We start from the raw sequence: 23,738 nt of genomic DNA on the forward strand, positions 1-23,738 counted from the left end.
TTAACCTCAAGGTGGAGGAAAGGTGTTAAAAGGTTTCCCAGTCACGTTCAAACCCATGATACGAAGAGCATTTCCTACATCCCTGATGAGTCACAAGGGCACCCTGTGATGTCCACCGTCTGCTCACACTTTTCAGCTTTCCACATTAACAAACGCCATGTTCATGACTGTGATGCAACATTCCTGTGACATTGAATTGTGACAGAAAATGTAATCTCACAAATGGCCTCACTGGGTAATTATTTGTTACATTTATTTTTCCCCTATGTGATACCAGTCATTGTGTAATTGCTGAAACATAACAGATCTGTTGCACAATGCATTTTCAGTGCAGGATTACATTAAATCACTGACATGCATAATCTACTAAAACTCTTCCTCAGTGGTTTTGGCATACTTGGTTTCATTTACTGACGGGTCAGTGTGTTTTGTCCTCTTTTAGCATCGAGTGCTCAGACCCGTACTGCACGGAAAAATGTCTGTTTAGAAAGTAGTCATAGCATGTCTGTAATAGAGGCCTAAACTTTTAAGGTTATAATGAGGTCATCATGCTGTTTGTTCTGTCAACAAGTTCTTTTTTTTCCTCCTTTTTAATTTAACTACGAATACATAATGATTCTTTCTCCCCCTTTTTTACAGCCCTTTTTACGGAGAAGATTTCTTCTTTGAGATCCCGCGGCCATTTCAGTTTTTATCCTTTTATGTTTATGCCAAGGGCGTTTTCCAAAGGGACCTACCTGTTGGTAAGTCGAATCCATGAACCAGAGACGTAACTGGGCTGTCTCCAGTAGATCTGTTGTGGTTTCACATTGTGCCGTTTTATTTTCCAGGCAAAGTGTCAATCCGGAAGGATGATCTATGTAAATATAGCGGAAAGGACGATTGGTTTAACCTCCAGCCTGTAGATCCAAACACAGAAGTTCAGGTATTTTTATTTTTATTTGTAGCTATTCTGATGTATGCTACTCACCAAAGTTTAGCTTTAACAAATCATGTTGAGATTGTTTTTTTTGTTTGTTTTTTTAGCAGTTTTCTATTTTTACAATGAAGTGAATTTTGAGCTGACAATATACACCTTTTAAAAATATACTAAAAGGTAATACAGCAGCAATGCAATACTGCTAAAAAGGCCCATAATGTTTGTGCTTTCTGGAAAAATCCAGTCTTAAAATTTGTTGGATGTTTATTTCCCCCTTATTATTTTTGTTTGCTCCGATCTGTTATTAAATTTTAATTGCAAGGATAATCTGAGCATCTTGCAGACGTGCAGAATCAAAATGGACCCTCTGATACCTTTTTGGTTTGCAGCTTTACTCAGGACTGTAGTGGGTAAAAAGTTTAAATTCTGTCAAGTAAGACTTTTTGGTCTTGGTTGCACTGTTCTGCCGTCATTTCCTGTCTTTTTCGGTCTCCTCTAGTTGCAGGTAATGCTAAGTAAGATATCATTTAGCTGTATAAAGTCTTATATGGCTGTTTTTTTTGTTTTTTTTTGTATGATATCTTCAGGATGTTCTGGGTTGTCTGTTTAGCTTCAAAGATTAATTGGATTGGCAGCATTGTAGTCAAAGACCTGATTTTACTTGGCAGAACAACAAAAATATTAATAACAAGGATTGTTACTTTAGTATTTTACTTACAGAATAAACAAAGTAGATGTACTAAAACACCTCAACCTTCACACCAACGGCCTTAGATTAGTCTCAGTGGGTGCATTTTTGTTTGTGTTGTAGATTGCCATTGACACTTGATGCATTTCTTCATTTCACAAACTAAAGTAATGTCATGTGTTAATGATAGTTGTTTGAAAATGTGGGGGAAAAAAGCTAGAAATTAGGGCCTGCTGGATGAATGAGTGAAGGACTGTTGGTAAATATTTGTTCATTGGACATGTAGCAACTATTGAAATTCTTTTTAGTAGTGAAAACAACACTTTTTGAACTGGTGGCTCTTTTGTTGGGGTTGTTTGACAAGATAGAGAATGTTTCTATGAAATGGATTTAATAAATCCTCAAGTTATTTATTTAGTTTTTCTTTTTCCTTTTTTTTAAAAAAAAATCTTTTCTGTAAAGATGTCCTTGGAACATCTAATCTTCTAGGCACATGTGTTTTAGATGCAAATCAGATATACAGTCGTTGTTCCGTTTTAATGTGACTGAACAAAGTAAAGTAAATAAAATGATCAGTGAATAAAAAAGAAATCATCATTTATGCAATGTCAGAAACAATACCTGTTGAAAATGTTTAATCCTTTCTTACAAAAGGGTTCTTTCATTTCACTGCACATATGTGCAGCGACAAACGAGTTCAAATTCAAAGTTGGTACTTTTGAAAACAATAATAAATTTGTACACAACAATAACAAGGCAAAATGTTCATATCCTAACATCCCTATTTACATTACTGTGAGCATCTGCAGGAAGTAACAACGATGTGACATTTAAAGCTGAAACACTGCGACAGTAAAAAAAAAAAAAGAAGCTGCAAAACATTTGGCGCCACCTGACAGAGTTCAAGAAGCTGGTCTGCAGCCCTGCTATCTGTTCATCACCTGTAGCCACAAACAGTGAAGTTTATGCAAATGCACTGAATCAATGAGGCAATGCTAGTCATGAACTGTTTTTCTTTAATGTTTATTACAATGAATGAAATTTCTGCAGATTCCAAACCTTTTGATTTTTGCAGCAATAATTAGCTCAAGGTGGCATAAACATGAGGGGGACATGTTTGATGAAGCCTCTGACAGATGAAGCTGACCAAAGCAGTGAAGGAGAAAGAGACGGTTTGTTTTATCGAGGCTGACAAAACCCTCATGAAAAAAAATGTAGGTTCATCACACCGCCCACTCAAGAAGCTTTACCTGGTAGATGAGTAGTTTCATTTTCTCCCTTACGTTTAATACAATCCTGTTACGTTTGTTTTGCTGATGGTTTTTGGCAATATGGCATAATGTGAGAAAACTGTAGCTATATAAAAAACTTTTTTTTTTCTTAAACTGGTTTGTTTTCTGATATCACGACTCCATTGCAATGACATCAAGAAAATCATCAGCAGAGGAAGATGTGACAAAATACTCATCAAACGGAGGCAGTCAATTTATCTTACCTGCCTTATGTCTAGAAAAGTCTTATTTGAGACCAAATTAAGAGGATACTCAAGGATATTCTGTTTTTGTTTTTGCAACATTGAAAAGGTATGGAAGTGCATGCTAGTTATTGGCAGCAATGTTAATATCAAACGCTGATATTGGCCCAAATTTACATATTGGTGCATCCCCAGTTCTGGTTTTACAGCGCAGCTTTGGTTTAAGCAGATAAGTAGGACTGTAACTACACCTCTGGCTCATGAGACAGGCTGATGGGGAATTGCTGTTTTCACGTCGAAGAAATTAAAGTTTGGATGCATTTGGGAGGAAATTAAGAGTCCCAAAATTTGTGTATTTTTCCTAATAGAATAAATATTTTCCGAATCGCATCACATTATGTTGCTCAAACCTGACAGGGATAAGTATTTTAGGTTTTGAGCTAGAGATGACGAATCCAGTCCAGAGTCATTAAAAAAAAATGTGAGACAGCCTCTTGGTTTTACACCAAGTGTCATTATTAGCCAATGGTAAGGCAGTCAGGATTCTTTCACAATGTTTGTGAATCATTAATATCTTGTCTTCCTCTGTCAACATTTTTATTTTTGCCAAGTCCCCAGAATCTTGCAAGACGAACATAATATGCTAACACAACAGCAGAGCTCAATAAATACTTCCTTTCAAAATAAGAGCCTGAGATATGGATGCAGGACAGGGATTTGGTCTTAAAGCAGCCCCCTTAATACCCAGGGTTCTTTGCAGGACTCTTTCAAATAAAATAAAGTTCAGAGCAGCTGGATGCCGCTTTTGACAAGAAATGTTATAATGTTGTAATTTATCAATATTTTGTTGCAATTATTTCAGTAAGTTATAAACTTATCATCAGTGTGCAAAACTCTTCTCTAGTTACCCCAATTTATTTCTTGATCTGTATAGTCTTTTTCTCCAGTTTGTGGGATATAAGGTTGGTTTCTTGGTTGAAATAATGCTCTGAAATCCCAGTGCAAAGAACCATTTCTGCACAGATTATACAGCCGCTACAGTTTTTAACAGGTTTCGTGTCATCTTAAGAAATATTCATGTATCTCTAATGCGGAAAAATTTGCTCGCACACCAACAGATCGTGCGGATTTTGCATTTTCACTGGCCTCTTTGAAGCTCTTATTTGGGTAAAAAAAAAAAAAGTACCCGGCAACCAGTACTTCTGGTAACTTCTGTAGCACCTGAGCCTCCGGTAACTTTGCTATGTGAAAATGTATGCTAACCAAACCCGTAGTTTTGCGGTGTGGTGTTGGAAGTAAAAGTATGCCCATAGTACTAATCCTCTGCTGTTTTTACTGTAGCTACTGTGTTGACTCTAGCTGCCATTAGCCCACGCCGGTCTATTCTGGGGATGTACTGCAATACTGATTCACTCACAAGTAGACACTTTCCACAGCAAAGTTACATCAGTGAGAAATGGAGGTGTTGATGCAATGCTGTTCTGGATTTGGTTTCTAGCCAAACTAGAACAGGCTTTGCCTGTAGCCTGTAGACCGGCTGGTCAGAAGAGAGGAAAAAAAAGGGAAAACTGTAATCTTTTCAAACAATATAAATTTCATAATCATATTCAGTACTTGAAATGAAATAATTTAGCGACGCTTTCAGCTTATTTGATCTTTTTTTTTGTAGAGCAGTTATCTTGGCTTAAAGGCCTATCTTGCATCTGAAAGAAGTGCTTGCCTTGTCAGCCAAGTGCTGAATTGCAGAGACAAGAGTCCAAGTGTGTGGGCGTCTTGTTTAGCTCTTTCTATCTCTCTGACACTTCCGAAGGCGAGACCTGCAGCCTTCACCACATCCGACCCTGTAAAGATCTTTTTGAGTGATGGCACATCTATTATGGTTTTTGTCGCACATTTTACCCCGATTTCTCAAATGTAAAAAAAAAAACAAAACACTTTGCCACAGGGCAACGCAGCTCTTCCAAAGGGCAACACAGAGCAGTTTAACATAATGCAAGTGTTGGATGCGTGTAATTCAGTGCAAACAAAATGCACAGCATATGTGTCTGTGTCTTGCTGTGACCTTGTTTTTATCGTGTTTCCATGTCAACCTAAGATTTTATGCATAAGTATTAAGTTTGATTGAATATAACTCGCATTTCTTCGACAGGGTAAAGTTCACCTGGAGATGCGACTGAATGAAGTGATCACAGATCACGGCTCCACTGGTCAACACTTACTTGTCAAGTGAGTCCCAACTTTTCCTCGATGCTACTAATGGTATTCAGATTAAAGGGGGGAAACAACAAAAAAATGTTTGTCTCATGAGCTGTTAAATGTTGCAAGTTATTCAAGCCAAGGTTGAATTTTAAAATCTCCTTTAGCACTGAATGAATTTGTGCCATTAGCTGAGAATCACAGCACAGCAGCAAATTCGTCTGCTCGCTTTGCATTAGTAAGTTTTACAAGAACTGATTTTTAGTTTAAAGCAAAATATGGAATGTATGTTTAAAGGTTTCAAATAAAGACTGATGATGTATATAAAAAAAAAAGTGCAAAATTTTGGAAACCACAGGAAATCCGATTTCTCGGGTGGTTTTTATTAATCAAGGTCTTGGAACCTAAGTAGGTTATCTGCGCTCTAGTTTAAAATTCAGTGTTGAAAGAAACCTTGAACCTCGCGCTGCTTCGGCGTGCTCCAAGTAGTTTTCAAAAACTTTCATTTAAAGTGATCAGCACCACCATAGTAGGAAAAGATCATAAAAGTTATTTGTATTGCATGAAGTTTCTCAGACTCAGACCTGTGCGTCCGTTTTTTGCAAAATGTAACGAAATGATGCTGAAATGTAAATAATTTGTATCATAGAAAGTATTTACACCCCTTGACCTTTTTATATATATTGCCACTCTACAAGCTTCAGTGGCTTATTTTGGGATTTTATATACTACTGTAAGCTGTAAAGAAAATTATGCACACATTTCACCTATTTTTTATTTTATTTTTTTTATTTAAGCATTTATTTCAAGCTGCATTTGTATTCAAGCCTTCTGAGTCAATACTTGGTGGAACCATTTGTGACAGTATTTGCAGCTTGAAATCACTGGCGGTATGTCTTAAGATTTGCACATCTTGAGGCTGAAATAGTTGCCTATTCTTCTTTGCAAAATAGTGTAAGTCTTATCAATGGTCTAGTCAAACTCTTGACTTTGACTAGACCATTGTAATGTACAAATATGCTGTCATATGAGCCGTTTTCTTGTCCACTTAGGTAGATTTAATGTTTGAAGAAAGCATTCCCACAGAATGAAGCTGCCACCACCATGTATTGTTGTTGTGGATAGTTTGTTGTTTTCCATCACGCATAGTATTTGGTATCTAGCTCAGGTTAGGTTTTTCGTCCAATTTATCAGTCTACCTTCTTCCAAATGCCCCTTTTTTGTTTTGCAGTATCCCTCCACCGGTGGCAATCTGCACACTGAAGTTCTTCCTTTCAGTGCTTTCTTCTGTAAAGGCTAAATTTGTGAACTGCACTGCAGTTTGTCTGACCTGAGCCTGATTTGAGCTTCTCTTAAGCGTTCTTACCGAGCCGTTCTGCTGTTTCTTAGGTTTCATGACGCCGTTTGTTCAGCAATGTTCTCATCTAAAATGCACATCTCAGGCCTTCACAGATCAGATGGATTTATACTCAGATAGAAATCACAAGAACACCATTCACTAGTTGCGTGACGTTTGATGAAAGTTGGTTGCGCAAGATCTACTTTAGAGTGGTTAAGAGGAGGAGTACAAATGCGCGACACATTTTTCATATTCTGGACAAAGAATTTGATTAACTATTTAATTTTCTCACTTTCATTCACATAAAATCCCCAAAAGAATACAGTGAAGTTCATGCTCGTAACATGGAGATGTTTCAAGTTTTTAAAGATCTTTTAGCAAAGATAAAACTTACTAGAAGGTGCAAACTAAAAATACAAAGACCTTTTTCTCTTGTGCACTGCTGTGGCTGCATGTAGTCAAATTATTTCAGTCAAGAAAACTATAACATGCGCACTGTCTGTGCCACATGCAAATTGCAGTTGTCTGTTTTTATAGGTCAGAGGCTTGTGAGGAAAACGCTTGTTAAAAAAAGAAGTTGACCTGATAAGAGTATATCATTTACCATGCTTTGGTTCTTGGTGTCTTGTCTCATATTTGATGTGTGTTGGCATGAACGGGCTAGCGCTACTTCAGACCTTTCCATTTTGCATCGGTTTGTCGTCGCAGAGATCGGCTTATTTCTAGACGCGTAACATGATGGGCGGATAGCAAAAAGAGGAAAGAAAACGCCTCACTGGTGGGTTAGGTCAAGCACGTCAAGAACTCGTATAGATGTGCAGATGTCACGGATGTTTGCTGTTTACGTATGTTGCACCCCCACTCCCCCATTCATACTTAAGAGCTCTGTAATGACGAGGAAGTGATGGCATCTGAACAGGAAGTCTGCGCTTTTTCACACTGCAACCACTGTGGCTTTTTTTTTTCTCTCTCTCTGTCAGCCGTCATTCACCGTGTCACTCAGATTGTTTGCTTAAACTGTCACACGGCTCACTGTCGGCTCTCACCATTGACGCATACGCTCTGAGCAAAGCGCGCTCCCGGTGTCCTACATCCGCTTAATCAGACAAGACGCCGATGTAGAGATCTGAGCAGTTCAGGTGCACACCTCCAGCCTTCCTGTTCCGCCGCGAGGTGATCGGTTTCGACACGCAAAAGTGGAGGGGGGGGGCAGCTGAAGGGAATATCGTCATGACACCCAGGAAGATCACAGACAAACATCCTGACATTCAGCCGCTTTACCCGTCCCTCTGGCCTCACTTAGGGATGGGCTGAATTCATTTTTACTCTCTGGTGGCCCCTGCTTAGCAGCCACATCCTGTTTAGGGTGCCGACAGAGTCTGTTTGTTGTCACCTGAAACAGTTGTGAAAAAAAAAAGCAATGGTCCCTGTGTGACTGCAGCCGAACATGAGGGCAAAGCACTCCTTGTCATTTGAAGGCTTAAAAAAAAAACAACAAAAAAACAAAAAAAAAACACGGGCATCTTTAGGTTTACTGATGTTCTGATCCGTTTTGTTCCACGTGTATTAATACTGTACCCTGATGAGGCGTCCAAAATGCGTCAGCTTTAGGTGTGAATGACGAATAGTTTGACGTAATGTGGTTACCTTTTTTCTTTTTATTCTTTTTGTCATTCATTAATTCACTATACACATTTATTTAAGAGTTTTAGGGTTTTACTCTTAAGTTAAGCCCACTTTCTGTCAAAGTAAAAAGTAATTTAATATTCAGAACCAACTTTATTGGCCAAGATTGGGTGCACAAATAAGGAGCAACTTAGTGCTCACTGTATTTTTGTTCAGACCTGCAGTAATTGTCGATGTGTGAAAACCAAACATTTAAATGTATGGTTAACCTAAATAATTTTCATTCTCCTTGCAGATTTAGGCTAAAAGTAACCCTTGTGTTTTTACCAACATGTTTCTTTTGGCTGGAGGTAATATTAATATCTTAGCCAGAATCCTGACTTGAATCTGTTGACCAAGCTAAAGATTAGGGAGATGGCACAGAGGCCTTCAAAGACTAGGAGCTCATTAGGATATATATATTTTTAATACATTGTAATGACATGAATCATGTTGTGTTTGCGATGACGCTAATAAAGATTTTTTTTGAGAAAGTTATCATTTGGAATTTTAAGTCCTACTCCTTTCCACATAGTTTTATCTATTGAGAAGTGCCATCTATTTTTATTTTTTTATTAGATTCAGCTCAGCGGTAGCTGAACTGGTCTAAATCTGTCGGGTGTATAAACAATTTCAGGCTTAAGTTTATAATATTTATCTTGTATAGCATGTCGGTGCGGTTCTTTCAGGTCTTCTGAAACATTAGTTTCCGTAAACATTGTGCATGAAGCAAAGTGTGATTCGACATTGTCCTAAAGATGTTTTGCTCACTAAATACATGTTTGTCTCTCCTTTTGTTTTCAAACTGCTGCAGAATAATTGAGTGCAAAGAACTGCCTTTGATCAGTGGCCAGAACTGTGACCCGTACGCCACCGTGTCTCTTGTTGGACCTGCCAGGTAACTCTGCTGATGCCACACACAGACATAAGGCAGCTAAGCTGTTACCACCACGTTTAGACAGGATTTACATTTCTTAAAGAAGCATCTTTTTTTGTTATTCAAGATGGGGTGGATATTATCTAATACAATGTAAAGCCTATGATTTATTAGCTTTGAACAAATTTTATGTTTTTTTTTGTGTTTTTTTGCATAGTTTGCTGATTCTGTGTGCAAACAACCTTATATTTTGCAGTGTTTTGGCTGTCAATCGTTCTTTTTGCTAAATAATTAGCTTGGACTCTTAAAAATTGGATATTGTTGTCCCAAAAGAAAGTTTCTGCAAGATGCGCATCAATTTTAAAGACGGTGTTGTATTATACCACAACACCTGACAAAGTTAGCTAGCTGTGCTTGACCTATGCCTCTGCTGTAAATACAGGTTGTCCTCATTGTTTTGGCAAATACTTTACTATTACGCTGTATAAGCTCTGCAGAACTGATTTTTATTTTCCCCAGCAGTTTTAACGGTTCACATAAAGTTACAGGGGTTGGTAGATACCTTGATTTTTTTTTGGGGGGGGGAATCATGCACTTGTGTGAAATTAATTTATTTCCATCTTATGTCCTTTAGATCAGACCAAAAGAAAACAAAAGTAAAGAAGAAAACCAGCAACCCATATTTTGAGGAAACTTTTTTCTTTGAGGTGAATTATACATGATTGATTTTTACTCAATCGTTCTTGTGATAGATTTATAACGTATATAACTATATTTATGAATAAACACACTCATAAAGCCTCTACATGTTCATCCTCAGGTCACACGGTCCAGCAGCTACTCTAGAAAATCACAGTTCCCTGTGGAGGAGGAGGACATTGAAAAGCTCGAGATCAGGTGAGTTGTATTTCATGTGCATCTGCTCTGTTTCCCCCTTAGTCTTGCTTCTCTAGGCCTTTGGATCAAAACTGTTAACTTAGCTGCGGTGTGTTCTGACTGCTGATAGAGAGCCTTGTCTTCTGGTTAAAGCAAGGTGGGGCCTCCATCACAATGGAGTCGTAGCTCACTGGTAAGAGTAGACAGGTTTCAAAGGTAAACACTCGTGCATGGTTTTTGAGGTTTGAATTTGAGGTGGCGTTATTGCACTGGCATTGTTTTAGTTCCTGCGCACACGGGAGGTAAGCACCACTCGGTAGTGACATGTTCTTTGGAGTCCCTCTTGCTGTCCTCGCATCGGGTGTCTTATGTTTGTGTGACGTTGACCACACTTGTGTGTGTGCGTGTGTGTGTGTTGTGTGTGTTGTGTCAGGCTTGACGAACAGCAGTTTAACGTTCGCAGATGAAAAGCGTAACGTTTACGTCGTCTTTCCTTGCAGAGTGGATCTGTGGAACAACGAAAATCTGGCTCAGGATGCGTTTCTCGGAGAAACGAGAGTTCCTGTCAAGATCCTTCAGAGCGACCGCGTCCACAAAGCCTGGTAAGGACCAGCCGTGGGCAAAAAAAAAATAAAAATGCTGTCATTTTCCTAATCCTCCAGCTTTGTGGTCCTACAACATGCTCGATAACAAAGTTGGGAAAAGTAATCCGATTACTGATTAATCTTTTAAAAAGTAACTTATTTTGCTGGTTACTTCATTTTAAAAGAAAATTATAGTACAAGTAACTTTATTAGTTACATTCAGCAGCTGCCAATGATGCCCACGGACAGCCTCAACAAAAAAAAATAACCAGTTTTGCCAAAGCTCCTTTTACAGGAAGTGCATTTTTAACAGAGTGTCTCCTGATTTGTATCTCCTGGTTTTTAAGTTGAGCTTAAAAACTATTTTCTGAAAAAAATAAAAAATAAATAAATAGATGTTGTTTCTTGACTCACGAATACCTGTTTTTACACATTAAATTACAAAATTTACTTAACAAAGCTTTTTTTTAATGATAAATAAAATACCTTTTTACCTGACATGTTTAACTATTAACACTATAATGGAAACCGTTACCATTTATATCATTGTTTGTAAATGTAGCTATTAGAATTTTATTTAATTTTTTTACATGTAATCTCATATTATGAATGAAACAGTGGAGTTTGGCGAGTCGAGCTCATTCAGTGCAGCCTTCAGGTTTTTCTCCGTCTCTGCACTGCTCCTTTCAGGAAGGGGAAAAAATGCTCTGTGAGGCAGCTTGGCATTGATTGTAACTTATTACGGCACAAAACCAGGGCAAGTAACCATGCGCAGGGGATGCATTTCATCTGCAACAAATCACCTGACCAACTTCCTTAACTCTCCCCTACTCGCTGGTTTTGCACTGAAGTCCAACTTTGGTTGTTTGGATGGTTGAGGAACCTCCTGCAAATAGTCCCAGCTCTCTGCTTCGCCTGGTGGAGCTTCTTGAAGCTGGATGAGTTTGTCACCTGCACGGAGTTCACAACAAACCCTAATATTGTCTCGTCTTTAACTGATATTTTCAGCTTGAAAACATGCAAAACTCCTCCCCCGGTTGTTGTTGTTTACATTTGTGCTGCTGACTGCTTCGTATTTTGAACTGTCATGTTGAAAACGTGATTTGTCGCATCCGTAACACCGCTCACATCGTCGCAGAAAAGAAGGCAAATACGTTTTGTTACGAAGGAAGATGATAAAAGGACTTGGATGTGTAACTGTAATCTGATTGCTTGTTCAGAAATAGTAACGCGTTAAGATGAGATATTACTGACTGATTACTCGTTAGTACTTCATGTTACGGTATATATGTAATGTCTGCAGCTCGTCCCACCTGAGCTGTGGATCTCTGCAGCTCCTCTGCAGTTACTATGGTGCTCTTGGCTGTGTCTCAGATTAGGGTATGACCTAGAAAGGCAGATGATTTTTTATTTATTTATTATATTTCATCATTATATTTCCTCTGCATGAACAAAGCTTAAAATCCTCCTGTTACTATTTAGGCAATTTCAGAAAATTGCATCCTAAACTGGCTTTAGGATATTGCAGTAAAGGGGTTTTCTATGAGCCACACTGTTCATATTTTTTAATTTTAAAAAAAAAAAGAAATTTTTTTCCCCAATCATGCACTACCACTGCACATAAGTACTGCAAGACGCCGAAGCTAAAAGATGTCAAGAAATAGCTGCACTGTGAACCATATAGGAATGTTATTAGTCACTTTGAATCTACCTCCTTAGTAAAACAGCAGTTTGGTTGAATTGGTGCTGAGCCAGATTAAAGTGCATGCTGCACACCAGGCTACTTGCTCTTTTTGCACATTAAAACTGCCCTCAAGCGTATAAAGTCCTATTTGATTAAAGTGCTGGAAGTCAGACCCTCCCTTTCAAGTTCACTGCCTAAGGTCTATAAAGTTGAGTTGAGCCTTTTTGCTGGTTTACTGGTATTTTATTAAAGGTCTGTATTACACATCTATCAGGACAGCATGTTCTGCCAAGTTTTCACACAGCCGCTACAAGGTGACTAGAAGAACCTCCCCAGATTTCTGTGTTCAGCAGTTTTTCCCTTTGTGTGGATGTGGCCCAGCTTTGCGTCGGAGTAGGTGATATGGGATTATGCCAGATAGCAATCTGTTGGTACATGAAGCCTGCAAGCGTAGTGTGTGGGTGGCTCGTTGCATGGTGGCATTACCTCATGTCCTGTGTTACCTCACGGTCCATGCTGCATGCAAAATTAACATTTTTGTTTTTTCTGTTAAATGACATCAAATGAAGTATCTCTGTGTTCTGTGATCCACGTAGTTTATTAGCTCCAGCTAATAATGCTGTTTTTGTTGTTGTTGTTGTTTTTACCTCAACATGTGATTACTGGATGGATCAGTGTGCTGCAGCAATCTGGGCAGTTTTCTTTTTTTTTTTTTCCTCAACCTATTTAAAGCAGAAGCTCTCCTTACAAAAGCATCTCAACAGTTTTATTAAAAACAGTTGCAGAGTTTATGAACGATCACTGAAACGTTTAACAATATCTGATGTCGTCTGGCCCTGAAACACTTGGGTGGTACAAACGTATAAAGCACGAGATTATGTGATGCACATGTGTGAAATAGAAAATGTAGTTTATGAATTACCTGATGAAAGATAAAGGTTGGAAGTTGACTCCTAAATTAATTAGGATGACTTTTGCGTTTGAGATCTTGAGTCTCTATTTCTGATTCCTCAGTATTTGTATCTTAATTAAAACCTTATGCTTTTGTGAGTTTTTTTGTTTTTTTTTTACCATTTTAAATCGGGGTAGTGTGGCATGAGATTAAAGCAGATCTGAAAGTTGAAAAGCTTGTGGATTTAAGATTTTCTTCTCCACTCTAACCGGTTAAAATAATTTCTTCTTCTCTGAACAGTTTCCTCAGGTTGAAGGAAACATTTTGTTCTTTACGTAGCTTCATGTATGTTGCATTAGAAATTACATCTTTTGGGGTTGCTGTATTCCTTGTTGAGGTTTCACTATCTGGAAAATACTCTCTCCAATCTTTTCCTCTCGTCTATAAAGAGACTTGAGCTGAATTGTACTGGGTTGTTCTTTAGTAAAATAGATTTGTTCTTCCTGTACACGCCTGTAATTTGTCCCCTCTCTCTCTCTTTTGCTGTGCTCTTTCAGGTATCTCCTCCAGCCTAAAGGGACAGGCAGCAAGTCCAAATCTGATGATTTGGGACAACTGCGTTTGAAGCTCACTTACATTGAAGACACGGTGCTGCCCTCTACCTGCTACACACCTCTCTGCAACTTGCTGCTCAAATCCCCCGATGTGAAGGTAACGCCACAGCTGAACCTGAACCCGTGGTCAATGCTGTATCTGGAAAATAATTGCAATTGCTGGTCACTTATTGTTTTCCTTCTCTTTCACTTTCATCCCTCTTTTTGACCCTCGCAGCCACCCTTTAAGCCCACTTTCAGTTTAGTTTTTTCTTTTCTTTTCTTTTCTTTTTACCTTCTCGGTTTTTTTGTTGATGTGCTTTTTGTTCTCCCTCAGCCCATCTCGGCATCAGCAGCACACATCTTGGGGGACATCTTCAGAGAGCGATACGAGGCCGTTCTGCCCATGGTCCGGCTGCTGCTCTACCACAGCCGTTTTGTGCCTTTCGTCTCTGCCGTGGCGGCTCTGGAGCTGGACAACACTCAGTGAGTATTCAGCCCCCCGGCAGCGTGCTCAGTGACGCAAGCGATGTCCTACTGCAGACGGATGGAAGTGTTGAAATTAGGTTCCGTTTTATTTGCGATGATAATGTAACCACAGACAAATATGAAACGGGGAAGTACCACGGAAAAATAAAACTGACATTAAAGCTGGAATTTCTGTGTCGGCCTCACTTTTCATCTCATTAAATTTAATTTGCGGGGCGTCGCATAGTAATGTGCAAGGTGTCGTTATGTCGCATTGGCACATTTTTTTTTCAGAGAGAGAAACTGTAGCACTTGTTAATCTAGTCGTCTTTGTTTACAGGGAGGCTAACACTATATTCCGAGGCAACTCACTGGCAACTCGCTGCATTGACGACATGATGAAGATCGTGGGAAAGAGTTACCTGGCTGTTACATTGAAGCCGGTTATCGATGAGGTATGAAGAAGACGCAAAACGCACAGAATCAGACGCTCATTCAGTGATTATAAAGCCACCGTGTTTTGGGAAAAGGAAAGCCTTTCCACAGCTGCCTTTCCGTGTCAAACCTGCCTCTGCACAAATGTCATAAGTGGGTTGACGTTTCACACGTTGAGGTTTCAAATTTAGTTCAAACTGCTAAACTACTGCAGACACAAGTGTAGCAGGACACCTAAGCAGGCGAACTAAGGAAATGTCCACCCTGGTAAAAAAACGGGACAATTTGTAGCTTCCGTCGAATGATTTCATCTAGTTTTGTTTGATGCATTAAGATAAAGCTAACATCAGATGTAGAGACCAGGCTTTCATGCCCTGCTCACTTATCACTTTTCTTCATCACCATGGGGAACAACTGCTCATTATAACACTTTGACAGCCACTGATGAATAAAATACCTTATTGTGGCAACTTTTTTCTTGAGAATTTTTCCAACAAGTTGAAATGTAGAACTTAAAATCATTTGCTAGACTTTTTGTTAGTCGGAGTAGAACAGGTAGTAACTACATCATGTCAGCGGATCCTCCAATGTGTCAAATTTAGTTCAAACTGCTAAACTACTGCAGACACAAGTGTAGCAGGACACCTAAGCAGGTGAACTAAGGAAATGTCCTCAATGCGTCTCGAGGGACTCCGCACCGTTTTGTCTGTCAGACATGATCGGATGACCGATGTTAGTGCCACGTGTGAAAAGGGTTTGTTAGTGCTCCAGTTTCTGTCCTTTGACTTCAAAATATTTTCTTGGTCTTTTATAAAGATGTTGTCTGACTCCTCTGTGTTCGGTGACTGGATCGAGTGTCGATAATTTTTCCTGTTACCTCTTCACAGATTTGCGACTCCAACAAAACATGTGAGATAGACCCCATTAAGCTAAAGGAAGGTGACAACGTGGAGGTCAACAAGGTGGGCGATCCTCATCCGCTTTGGTCTGTTTTTTATGCACAAGATTGAGACTGTACGTTTTCCAAAAATAAATTCCTTTAAATCACTTTTATTACTGTTGCAGGAAAACCTTCAGGTTTATGTCCAGAAAGTTTTCTCCTCCATCACTCAGTCCAGCTCCAACTGTCCCCCTCTGATGTGCGACGTCTTCAGGTCGCTCAGACATCTCGCCTGCAAACGCTTCCTGGGTGAGGAAAAAAAAATCTCTGTGAGGTGCAGCTAATTAAAAGTTCCCCTTTAAAACAAAACGCAAGATGGCATTATTTAAATATTGCTGCGCACAATTACTCACGAAACCCACTTTTGCCGTTATTCTGTAACAGATTTCTAATATTTGACGTTATTGGTTTTATTTGCCAGTAGGTGGAGCCAAATCATTAAGATCTCATCGACTCTTTGTGTAATGCCTGTACAATCTTTTTTCATAGACCGAACTCGGTGATATTGACAAGTTTTCTTTTCTTTTTGCAGGCGACCCACATGTTCAGTACTCTGCTGTGAGCAGCTTCGTGTTCCTGCGCTTTTTCGCCGTGGCTGTTCTCTCCCCACACTCGTTCCAGCTCCGATCTCATCACCCCGTAAGTGCAAAAGCCTCCGCTACCAGCACGTTCTGCCTCATTATCCGCTCTGTGCATATTTGCTCTGTGAGCAGGCCTCGTTGTCATGCGTTTTGTACTTGCAGGATCCTGAGATCGCCCGCACACTCACTCTCATCTCAAAAACTATTCAGACTCTTGGCAGCTGGGGTAGTTTGTCTAAAAAACTGGTAAAGACGAGAAGAGTGTAACGATTTATGCAAATTGCTCTCCGACAGTGTCAAATGCTCGTCCATAACCAGTTGAAAACTTTTTCTGCCTTCAGTCCAGTTTTAAAGAAAGTTACATGTACGACTTCTACAAGTCATTCCAAGAAGAAAAGTGCATTGAAAAAGTTAAAAAGGTATTTAGTACAAACCTGCTCTGCAGTCCAGTATATTTCAGTAGTTTTGTTTATATCTACTTATTGGCGTTTTTATCTGCTTCCAGTTTCTCGACGAAATCTCGTCCAACGTGAGTAAAGAGTCCTGCAGACAGGAGGACGCCGTGGTTCTGAAGGAGGGGTGAGTTGTTTCCATCGACGAATATAGTTTCTTGCAAATTACTTTCATTAATTACTCTTCAATCTAAAGCCTTGCAGCTGGGCGGAAAGGACTTTCACTGACTCTGCACGTTTCTTCTTTGCTTTCCAAGGGAAGTGCAGAAACGTACCCAAGGAAAGAAGAACTTCTCTAAGAGAAACTTTAAGAAAAGATGGCTGAGAGTGACCAACAGGGAGCTCTCCTACCACAAACGTAAAGGTGAGACCGCTCATTCTCACAGTCCACTCAATAAGAGGATGTGCAGCTGGAAATTGCATAATAAGTCAGTTTATCCCTTAACATGTTTTCTCGGTGAAAAGTGAATGTGTCGGACCTCGAGGCTCCTCATGCTCTCTTACTGCCTGACCTGTCAGTTTGTGACAAGTTGTTCTTTAATGGCTTCCTGCCGTGCCTGCGCTCTTCATTTTCAGAGTGTAGATTAAATTGTGCTGCTAGATGTCTAAAGCTTAGAATATTATTCAGTCAAACCTGACTCTTTAAACTTCTCTAACAAACCTCTGAGGCCTTCGCAGAACAGCCGCATTTATACTGAGATTAATTTGCCCAAAATACTTGGATATTTTGGGGTATCAAAGTATTGTGGGAAGATTGAGATTTATCTGTGGTGTTCCGTCACATAAAATCCCCAAATTCTCATCTTTACCACGAAACTTTTCGGTTATATCACAATAGTGGTGTGAGTTTGTGGACAAAATGTTACAATTCGACGTCTGAATTTTCCATGTTGCTCTCAGCCGTAAACTCACGGCTGATCTTAATCACGGCTCCATCATAATCTGTGATAAACATGACGGAGTGTTTTCTCGCCGACAGGGAAAGAGGCCCTCTGCACCATCAGCGTCAAAAACATCCAGGCGGTGGAGAAACTCGATGAAAGTGCCTTTAACCGCAAAAATGTAAGTCGGTCAGCCTGGGATGTCTCTCAACACCTTTCATTAGCTTCCTGCCTTGAAATGGAAGTGGTGTCGAGATCTCGTCCCAGCGTTAAAACAACAATAATAAATAAAAAAGAATGTTTTCAGCCTCGTGAATCTTTTCTGACATTTCCCTTCAGGAGGTTTGAATAGTTCACTGTTAAAGCTCTGAACTCAGAACTGCCGCTTTGGAGAGTCTCAAACTGTTAGCTCTAAATACTGAGGAGCACAAAATTGGCTCTCGCATATAAAATTTTACGTCCGTAGCTACAAGCGCGAACAATCAAGCTGTTAAAGGTTTAAATGTTCTTAAGGGATTTGAACGTGTGCTTGTTGTGTCCTTAATGACTTGTTTCCTCTTGCCAGATGTTTCAGGTGGTCCTCTCAGAGAAGCCGCTCTACGTCCAGGCAGGAAACTGCGTGGAGGCCAGCGAGTGGTTGGAGATCCTGGGCCAGGTCAGCCGCTGCAACGAGGGACGCTTGACCACTTACCACTCGTCAAATTACACCGCCGGCGCGTGGCAGTGCTGCAAAAACCAGAGCGGCAGCGCTCCCGGCTGTAAGCCCTGCACAATGTGAGTGTGGGATGAGGTCACATGGAAACTGCCCAGCTAACGCTGCAGATCACAGTTCACACCCAGTAAAAAAAAAACGAGTCGACTGCTGTTCTGAACCCGGGCCGACGTTAAATGTGACCACCTATGTAGACGCAGAGAAGCACGCTTTGGAGAAAACAAAAAGCACAGCTGTTTGTTTGAAATGGCAAATAAAAACAACAGTAGGCAAATTAAATGAGGTGAAAAGTTAGATTGCGTCACAATTGCTGGGGCTCAGTTTTGTTCTAGGCCAATCTTTGCCCAAAGCTTGGTTTCACCAACATGACCCAGATTTCTTCCAGCATTTTTTAGGTTTTAATTTTGCAAACATACTCCTTAGTTCAGTAAGGAATATGTACTTGTGTCTTTTCTGTTGGCTACGCTGCCCTACAGAAGTGTCTGTGACGTAATGAGTAGAAGAAACATGGAAATGATTGATGAAACCACCCAGGAGTGTGTACTCTTTTTATGATCCCTTGTATTAAGTAGACGTAAAACTCCTGGTAAAAATGTTTCGTACTTTAATCTTTGCAGGAATTGAGGCAAATTTGAGTTCAGGATGTTTCTGTGGCTGGGAGAAAATTATAACAATGCATAAAAAAAAGCACATTCCTGCTGTCTTCAGCATCTACTTTCCCCTCCACTACCTGTTTTCTTTTTGTTTGTTTTTTCTTTCAATAAAGCTTCGAACATTAGTTGAGTTACCGTTTTCACGTTCCAGCTCGGTTCGGGAAGGTGTTGTCTCTCACCTTCGTTCTTGGATGACCTCGTCTCCATTTTGTCTCCTCACACATTTGTCCCCCTACTGTTGCAGCACCATGCTGGCCAACCTGCAGCTGGACATCGACTGTGACCGGGAAGCGGAGAGAATCTTCTCCCTCCTCTCATCTAATGAATCCAAGCTACAAAACATGGAAGGTCAGCATGTGCTCACTTGCTGTCGGGTTGAAGTAAAGTAGAGGGACTTGTGTGTAGCGGAGACGCTGTCTAATCTTGCTGGACACGTAGTAAGCGGGCGTTAGATTTTACAATCCGGTCAGCGCTGACGGCTGTGTCCTGCCCACAGATGCGTGTGCCAGCATGGCGGTGTACCAGGGCCCTCAGAGGGAGCAGGAGGAGTACTCCAAGTTCACCATTCAGGAACCCAAAGAGACTTTTCAGACCCTCAAACAGCTCCGAAACGTCATGGAGGAGTTGCAGAGGCAGCACAACAGCAGGAATAACACCACCGCGCAGTACGGAAGCCTGTAAGTCTGCGCCGAACCTCCTCTGCATGACGCCTCTGCAGCGTCTTATAGAAAGCATTCAACGCTTCTTCAACACTTTAGCGTGTTGTAACGGTGCAGCCGTTTGAGGTTTGCTATTGGGATTTCATGTGATAAACCAAGACGAAGTAGAACTTAGAGAATCAAATCAAAATAATTTTTAAAATTAAAAGACTGTAAAAGTGTGCACATTTGTGTTCTGTCCTCCAGGATTTCAGTTTGTAGAAAAACTTTTCTCAAAAGTTGCAGCAGGAAGCTTATTGGGGTGCGTCTCTGTTCGTTCCTATTTGCAAAACGGCTCCAGCTCAGGCAGCTTGAATGGAGACGAGCTGCAAAGATGCATTTTTAGGTCTTCCCACATATTCTCATTTCCATTTAGTTCTGGCCTTTGACTGGGCCAATCTAACACATGAATATGCCTTGGTCTAAACTATTAGTAACTCTAGCTGTTTTTTGGGGGGCAGGGGTTTTCTCTCTGCTAAGAAAACCATCCTCACAGAGTGATTCCGCCACATCCATTTTTCAACATAGGTATTTTGTGCTTTGAGGAATGTGCAGTTTTCCTTCGCACAAAAAAAAAAACACCTTTATGTATGCAAGGCTTTTATTAGGCCGCTGCCGAACAACTCGTTCTGTCCAGCCAAACGTGCTTGTTTGTGACTCTGCCTGCGGGGGTAAATAATCAGACGCCTCCCTCATAAAGAAATGCCCTTAACTCTATAGTTTATCTATTAATTGCTGTGATTAAGTACAGTATGATGGCTTTGATGGATAATTAACCGATGTAGTCACTCTGATGCTCTCTCTGTTTCAGTGACAACCCCATAGTAGGGAAAACCTCTTAGCCTGGGTGGGCCGGCGTGGGCTGAAACGGCCCCGCCAGCAGGGGTCAGTGCGCCACAGAGGACCACAAAAAGCCCACGAAGATGTCCGAGCAAGTGACGAGGAGAATGATATACACCCTGACCTCCACACGTTTAGTCCACTATGAATGAACCTTTTGTTTTTTGTTGTTTTTTGTTTTGTTTTTGTTTTTTGGCTGCACTGCAGACTGATTCTTCATGTATCCACAGAGGCATCACTAGATGGTGTGTGAATAGGCTGCTATATATAAATATATATATATATATATGTGTGTATTTTTAAAATTTACTCTGTTTTATATGAACAGCTGTGATGATGATGATCACTCCCTCCTTGTTTTTAAATGTTTTTAGAACCTCAGTTCAATAACAATCATCACTCTGGAGGATCGTCCTCTTGTTTGTGCCCCTCAAATCGTTTAGTGTCCTTCTTCTTCTGAACAAATGTGTGTGTGTTTTATAAAAAAAAAACGAAACAAAAAACAAACCAATCTGCCTTACTGATGGAGATTCTTTTCACATTTAATACTGAGGAAACGATGCAAACGCACTTTAAATATTTGGAGCTGTCCGAATGGAAATGATTAGATACTTGGTATCAGCTTTATGATCATTACATGATCCTGAGTACATATTTGTCTTTGTTTCACTCCTGTACAATAACGTTGAATGCCTGTTAAATATATGTGTGTGTGTGTATATATATATATATATATACACACACATATATATATATGTTAAGATATTTTTGTCAACCAAAGGCAATCTCTTGTACTTGCGTGTATATGTATTTTGTACACAAACTGTTAAATTTGAGACAGATTATAAATATATGTATATGTTCAGTTTGTTCGTCCGGTTTAACATATCCTTTTTATTGACTTTTAGGGCAAGCAGTTTTGCATGCATTCAGCTTTGAATCTGGACGGCATGACTGTGGTAAAGAGTTGTTTGCTTGTGATTGTGAACTGTTGATGGTACGGTGTACATTGGACCCGTGATGTTCATGCTCAGAGCCCCCCCCCCTTCTCTCACCCCCCAAACATGACACGATAGAGGTCCCGCCGAGAGGAGGCGCAGCCAGAATAACACACGACTCCCTTCATCTCTAAATTCGTTCTCGACAATCGCAGCGACGGCGCCTCCTTCACGCTCGCCTTTCACACCAGCAGCACTCCAAAGCTCCAGCTGCTACGCTTTTATTATTTTAAAGATTTTTTTTATTTCTTTATCTGGAGCTTGAAAATTTTTCACAGCGCCTTCCTGCCAGAGAAGGTTGTAAAAAGTCTAAAGTGTGAAGAAAAACGTGCATTAATGGATTAGGAGTCTTGGAGTGACTCCATCGTACGTCCTCCCCTCCAACTCTTCTTTCTTTTTTTTTTTTTTTTTCCCTCCCCGTTTTGCACCCAAACAAACAATGAAGAAGAAGAAACTTGAATTTGTTTTAACATGTCGAACATTTGATGTTAAGAATACAGGGTTAACCACTTTGTACGTATGCAAAAACAAAAAACCATTGCTTTTGTCTGATTTAATTGCTAACGTGCATGTTTTCATTATTTAACAATTTATGTTTCACGATAAAGGTTTTTGTATCTATTTTTTTGTAAACTTTGATTTGAATATGTTGCTATGCTGGTACATGTCTCTTGTTAAACTGCTTTGTTTTGTTGTTTTTTTTCTTTAGGCTGCTGCTGTTTTGCATTCACCTGCAACATTTCCACTTTACTGGAGTTTAATGCTAACATTTTTTTTTTTTTTTTATCGTTTCATTTCAGCTATAAACCAATTGACCTTAGATGAAGCTAAACACAAATATTAAACTATTATCTGAAGATTTTCACTTCAAATAGCATATATTTAGACTATTGTTTCTAAGTACGGGAACTTCTTCGTTTTCTTTCTTTGTGGTTGCAGAAGTAGAAATGCCAGAGTGCAGAGCAGCATGCAGGAGCCAGGTTTATGTTCAAATTTGACCAAACTATTAAAGGGAACACGCTTAGATCTACTTCTGTTAGACGAATACCTCCCAGGAAGCTTTTTGTCAAATCGCATGCGAGACGTGTTTCTGAGCACTTTGTTTTTAACGAGAGAACAAATTAGTTTCTTGGACATTTATTGAAATCCAACAGACATTTCCTTCAATCGGCTCTCGCTAAAAGGGAGATTACAAAAGGCAGGATCACCTGAAGGGATTGTTTGGTTGTGTTTAATTTATTTTTAACTGAGTTTTGATTTGAATTTTTTTAATTGGATTTTTTTCCAGCGTACAGCCGGTAGTGGAAGCAAGGGGTTATTTAAACATATCCAACTCATTTCTGAATGTTCGGCCTCAGTTTGATGTCTGGTTTTATACTAATGGAGCAATGTATTTCACATTTATGGTCCATATTGTCTGCTCAGAATAAACACTTTGCCAACGGTCCTTTTTGTGGAGAGTGTGATTTGTGTTCGCATTATATAATCTTTTTGTAAATTTAATTAAAAAACAAAGAAAATAATAATGCCGTTGTGCCATAGGTTTTATTGTTGCATCATAATGGGTTTTTTTTTTGTCTACATTCGTCTCCATCTATCCTCTCATTAACTCAAGAGCACAGCATGCTTCCACTGCCATGGGTCAAGAGGGATGTACAAAGATTTTTTTTTTTTTTTTTTTCATGCAATAAGTTGCATTTTTGCATTTTAGTTGGGCTGAATACATGCAACACCACATTTTAGATATTAAAAATCTACAGTTTTACAGCTGCAAACTATCAGCACTACTCCAAAACAACTGTCTGAATCCATTTCTAGTTCCTACTTGTGTGCAGTGGCAGAAAAATGGCCAAATTTTAAATTCAAAAATTTACAAAACAGTTAAAGTCATCTGGTTGGGTGTAGAATATGATGAAGCGTCTTGGGTCTTAAGTTGGGCTCAGGCATTAAGAGTAGGAAGCCGTGTAAACTGAGTTCAGATTGGATTTCTATCGGCTGCTTCTCTTTAAGACGATCTCATGATTTCACCCAGAAGGTGACGACAGGGATTGAAGAACAACCCCTCTGATGGAATTACAGAGAAATAATATTCTCACATTCAATTTTTGAAACCGTTTCAAGTAAAGGGGTTAACAGATTGAAACATTGCTACATTGCTTATTTTATTTCTTCACTTTTAGTTTTTTTTTTCCTGCCTTATCACCAGCTGTAACAATGATCAATGTTAAAGCGAGAACCATGTAAATTATCCGTTATATTTCTTCTACTCTCCAGTGTTCGCTGGATAATAAAT

At 39.7% G+C, this 23,738-nt stretch overlaps 1 protein-coding gene across 1 annotated transcript in view; it reads left to right on the forward strand.

Annotated features, from left to right (window-relative positions):
* Nucleotides 1-22,892, forward strand: part of rasa2 (RAS p21 protein activator 2) — a 31,347-nt gene extending 8,455 nt beyond the window's left edge. The window contains exons 3-24 of the mRNA XM_007573633.2: nucleotides 640-743; nucleotides 831-925; nucleotides 5,231-5,307; nucleotides 9,096-9,179; nucleotides 9,793-9,865; nucleotides 9,979-10,055; nucleotides 10,535-10,636; nucleotides 13,752-13,905; nucleotides 14,125-14,273; nucleotides 14,596-14,710; nucleotides 15,578-15,652; nucleotides 15,756-15,879; nucleotides 16,163-16,269; nucleotides 16,374-16,457; nucleotides 16,553-16,630; nucleotides 16,717-16,790; nucleotides 16,921-17,027; nucleotides 17,643-17,725; nucleotides 18,110-18,318; nucleotides 19,154-19,257; nucleotides 19,406-19,586; nucleotides 20,419-22,892. Coding sequence (XP_007573695.1) covers nucleotides 640-743; nucleotides 831-925; nucleotides 5,231-5,307; nucleotides 9,096-9,179; nucleotides 9,793-9,865; nucleotides 9,979-10,055; nucleotides 10,535-10,636; nucleotides 13,752-13,905; nucleotides 14,125-14,273; nucleotides 14,596-14,710; nucleotides 15,578-15,652; nucleotides 15,756-15,879; nucleotides 16,163-16,269; nucleotides 16,374-16,457; nucleotides 16,553-16,630; nucleotides 16,717-16,790; nucleotides 16,921-17,027; nucleotides 17,643-17,725; nucleotides 18,110-18,318; nucleotides 19,154-19,257; nucleotides 19,406-19,586; nucleotides 20,419-20,449 — 2,287 coding nt within the window. The 3' untranslated portion in view covers nucleotides 20,450-22,892. The remainder of the gene's footprint in view (nucleotides 1-639; nucleotides 744-830; nucleotides 926-5,230; nucleotides 5,308-9,095; nucleotides 9,180-9,792; nucleotides 9,866-9,978; nucleotides 10,056-10,534; nucleotides 10,637-13,751; nucleotides 13,906-14,124; nucleotides 14,274-14,595; nucleotides 14,711-15,577; nucleotides 15,653-15,755; nucleotides 15,880-16,162; nucleotides 16,270-16,373; nucleotides 16,458-16,552; nucleotides 16,631-16,716; nucleotides 16,791-16,920; nucleotides 17,028-17,642; nucleotides 17,726-18,109; nucleotides 18,319-19,153; nucleotides 19,258-19,405; nucleotides 19,587-20,418) is intronic.
* Nucleotides 22,893-23,738: the final 846 nt, after the last annotated feature.

Source organism: Poecilia formosa, unplaced genomic scaffold (assembly GCF_000485575.1).
Source record: "Poecilia formosa unplaced genomic scaffold, Poecilia_formosa-5.1.2 Scaffold335, whole genome shotgun sequence".
In the NCBI taxonomy this organism is placed as follows: domain Eukaryota; kingdom Metazoa; phylum Chordata; class Actinopteri; order Cyprinodontiformes; family Poeciliidae; genus Poecilia; species Poecilia formosa.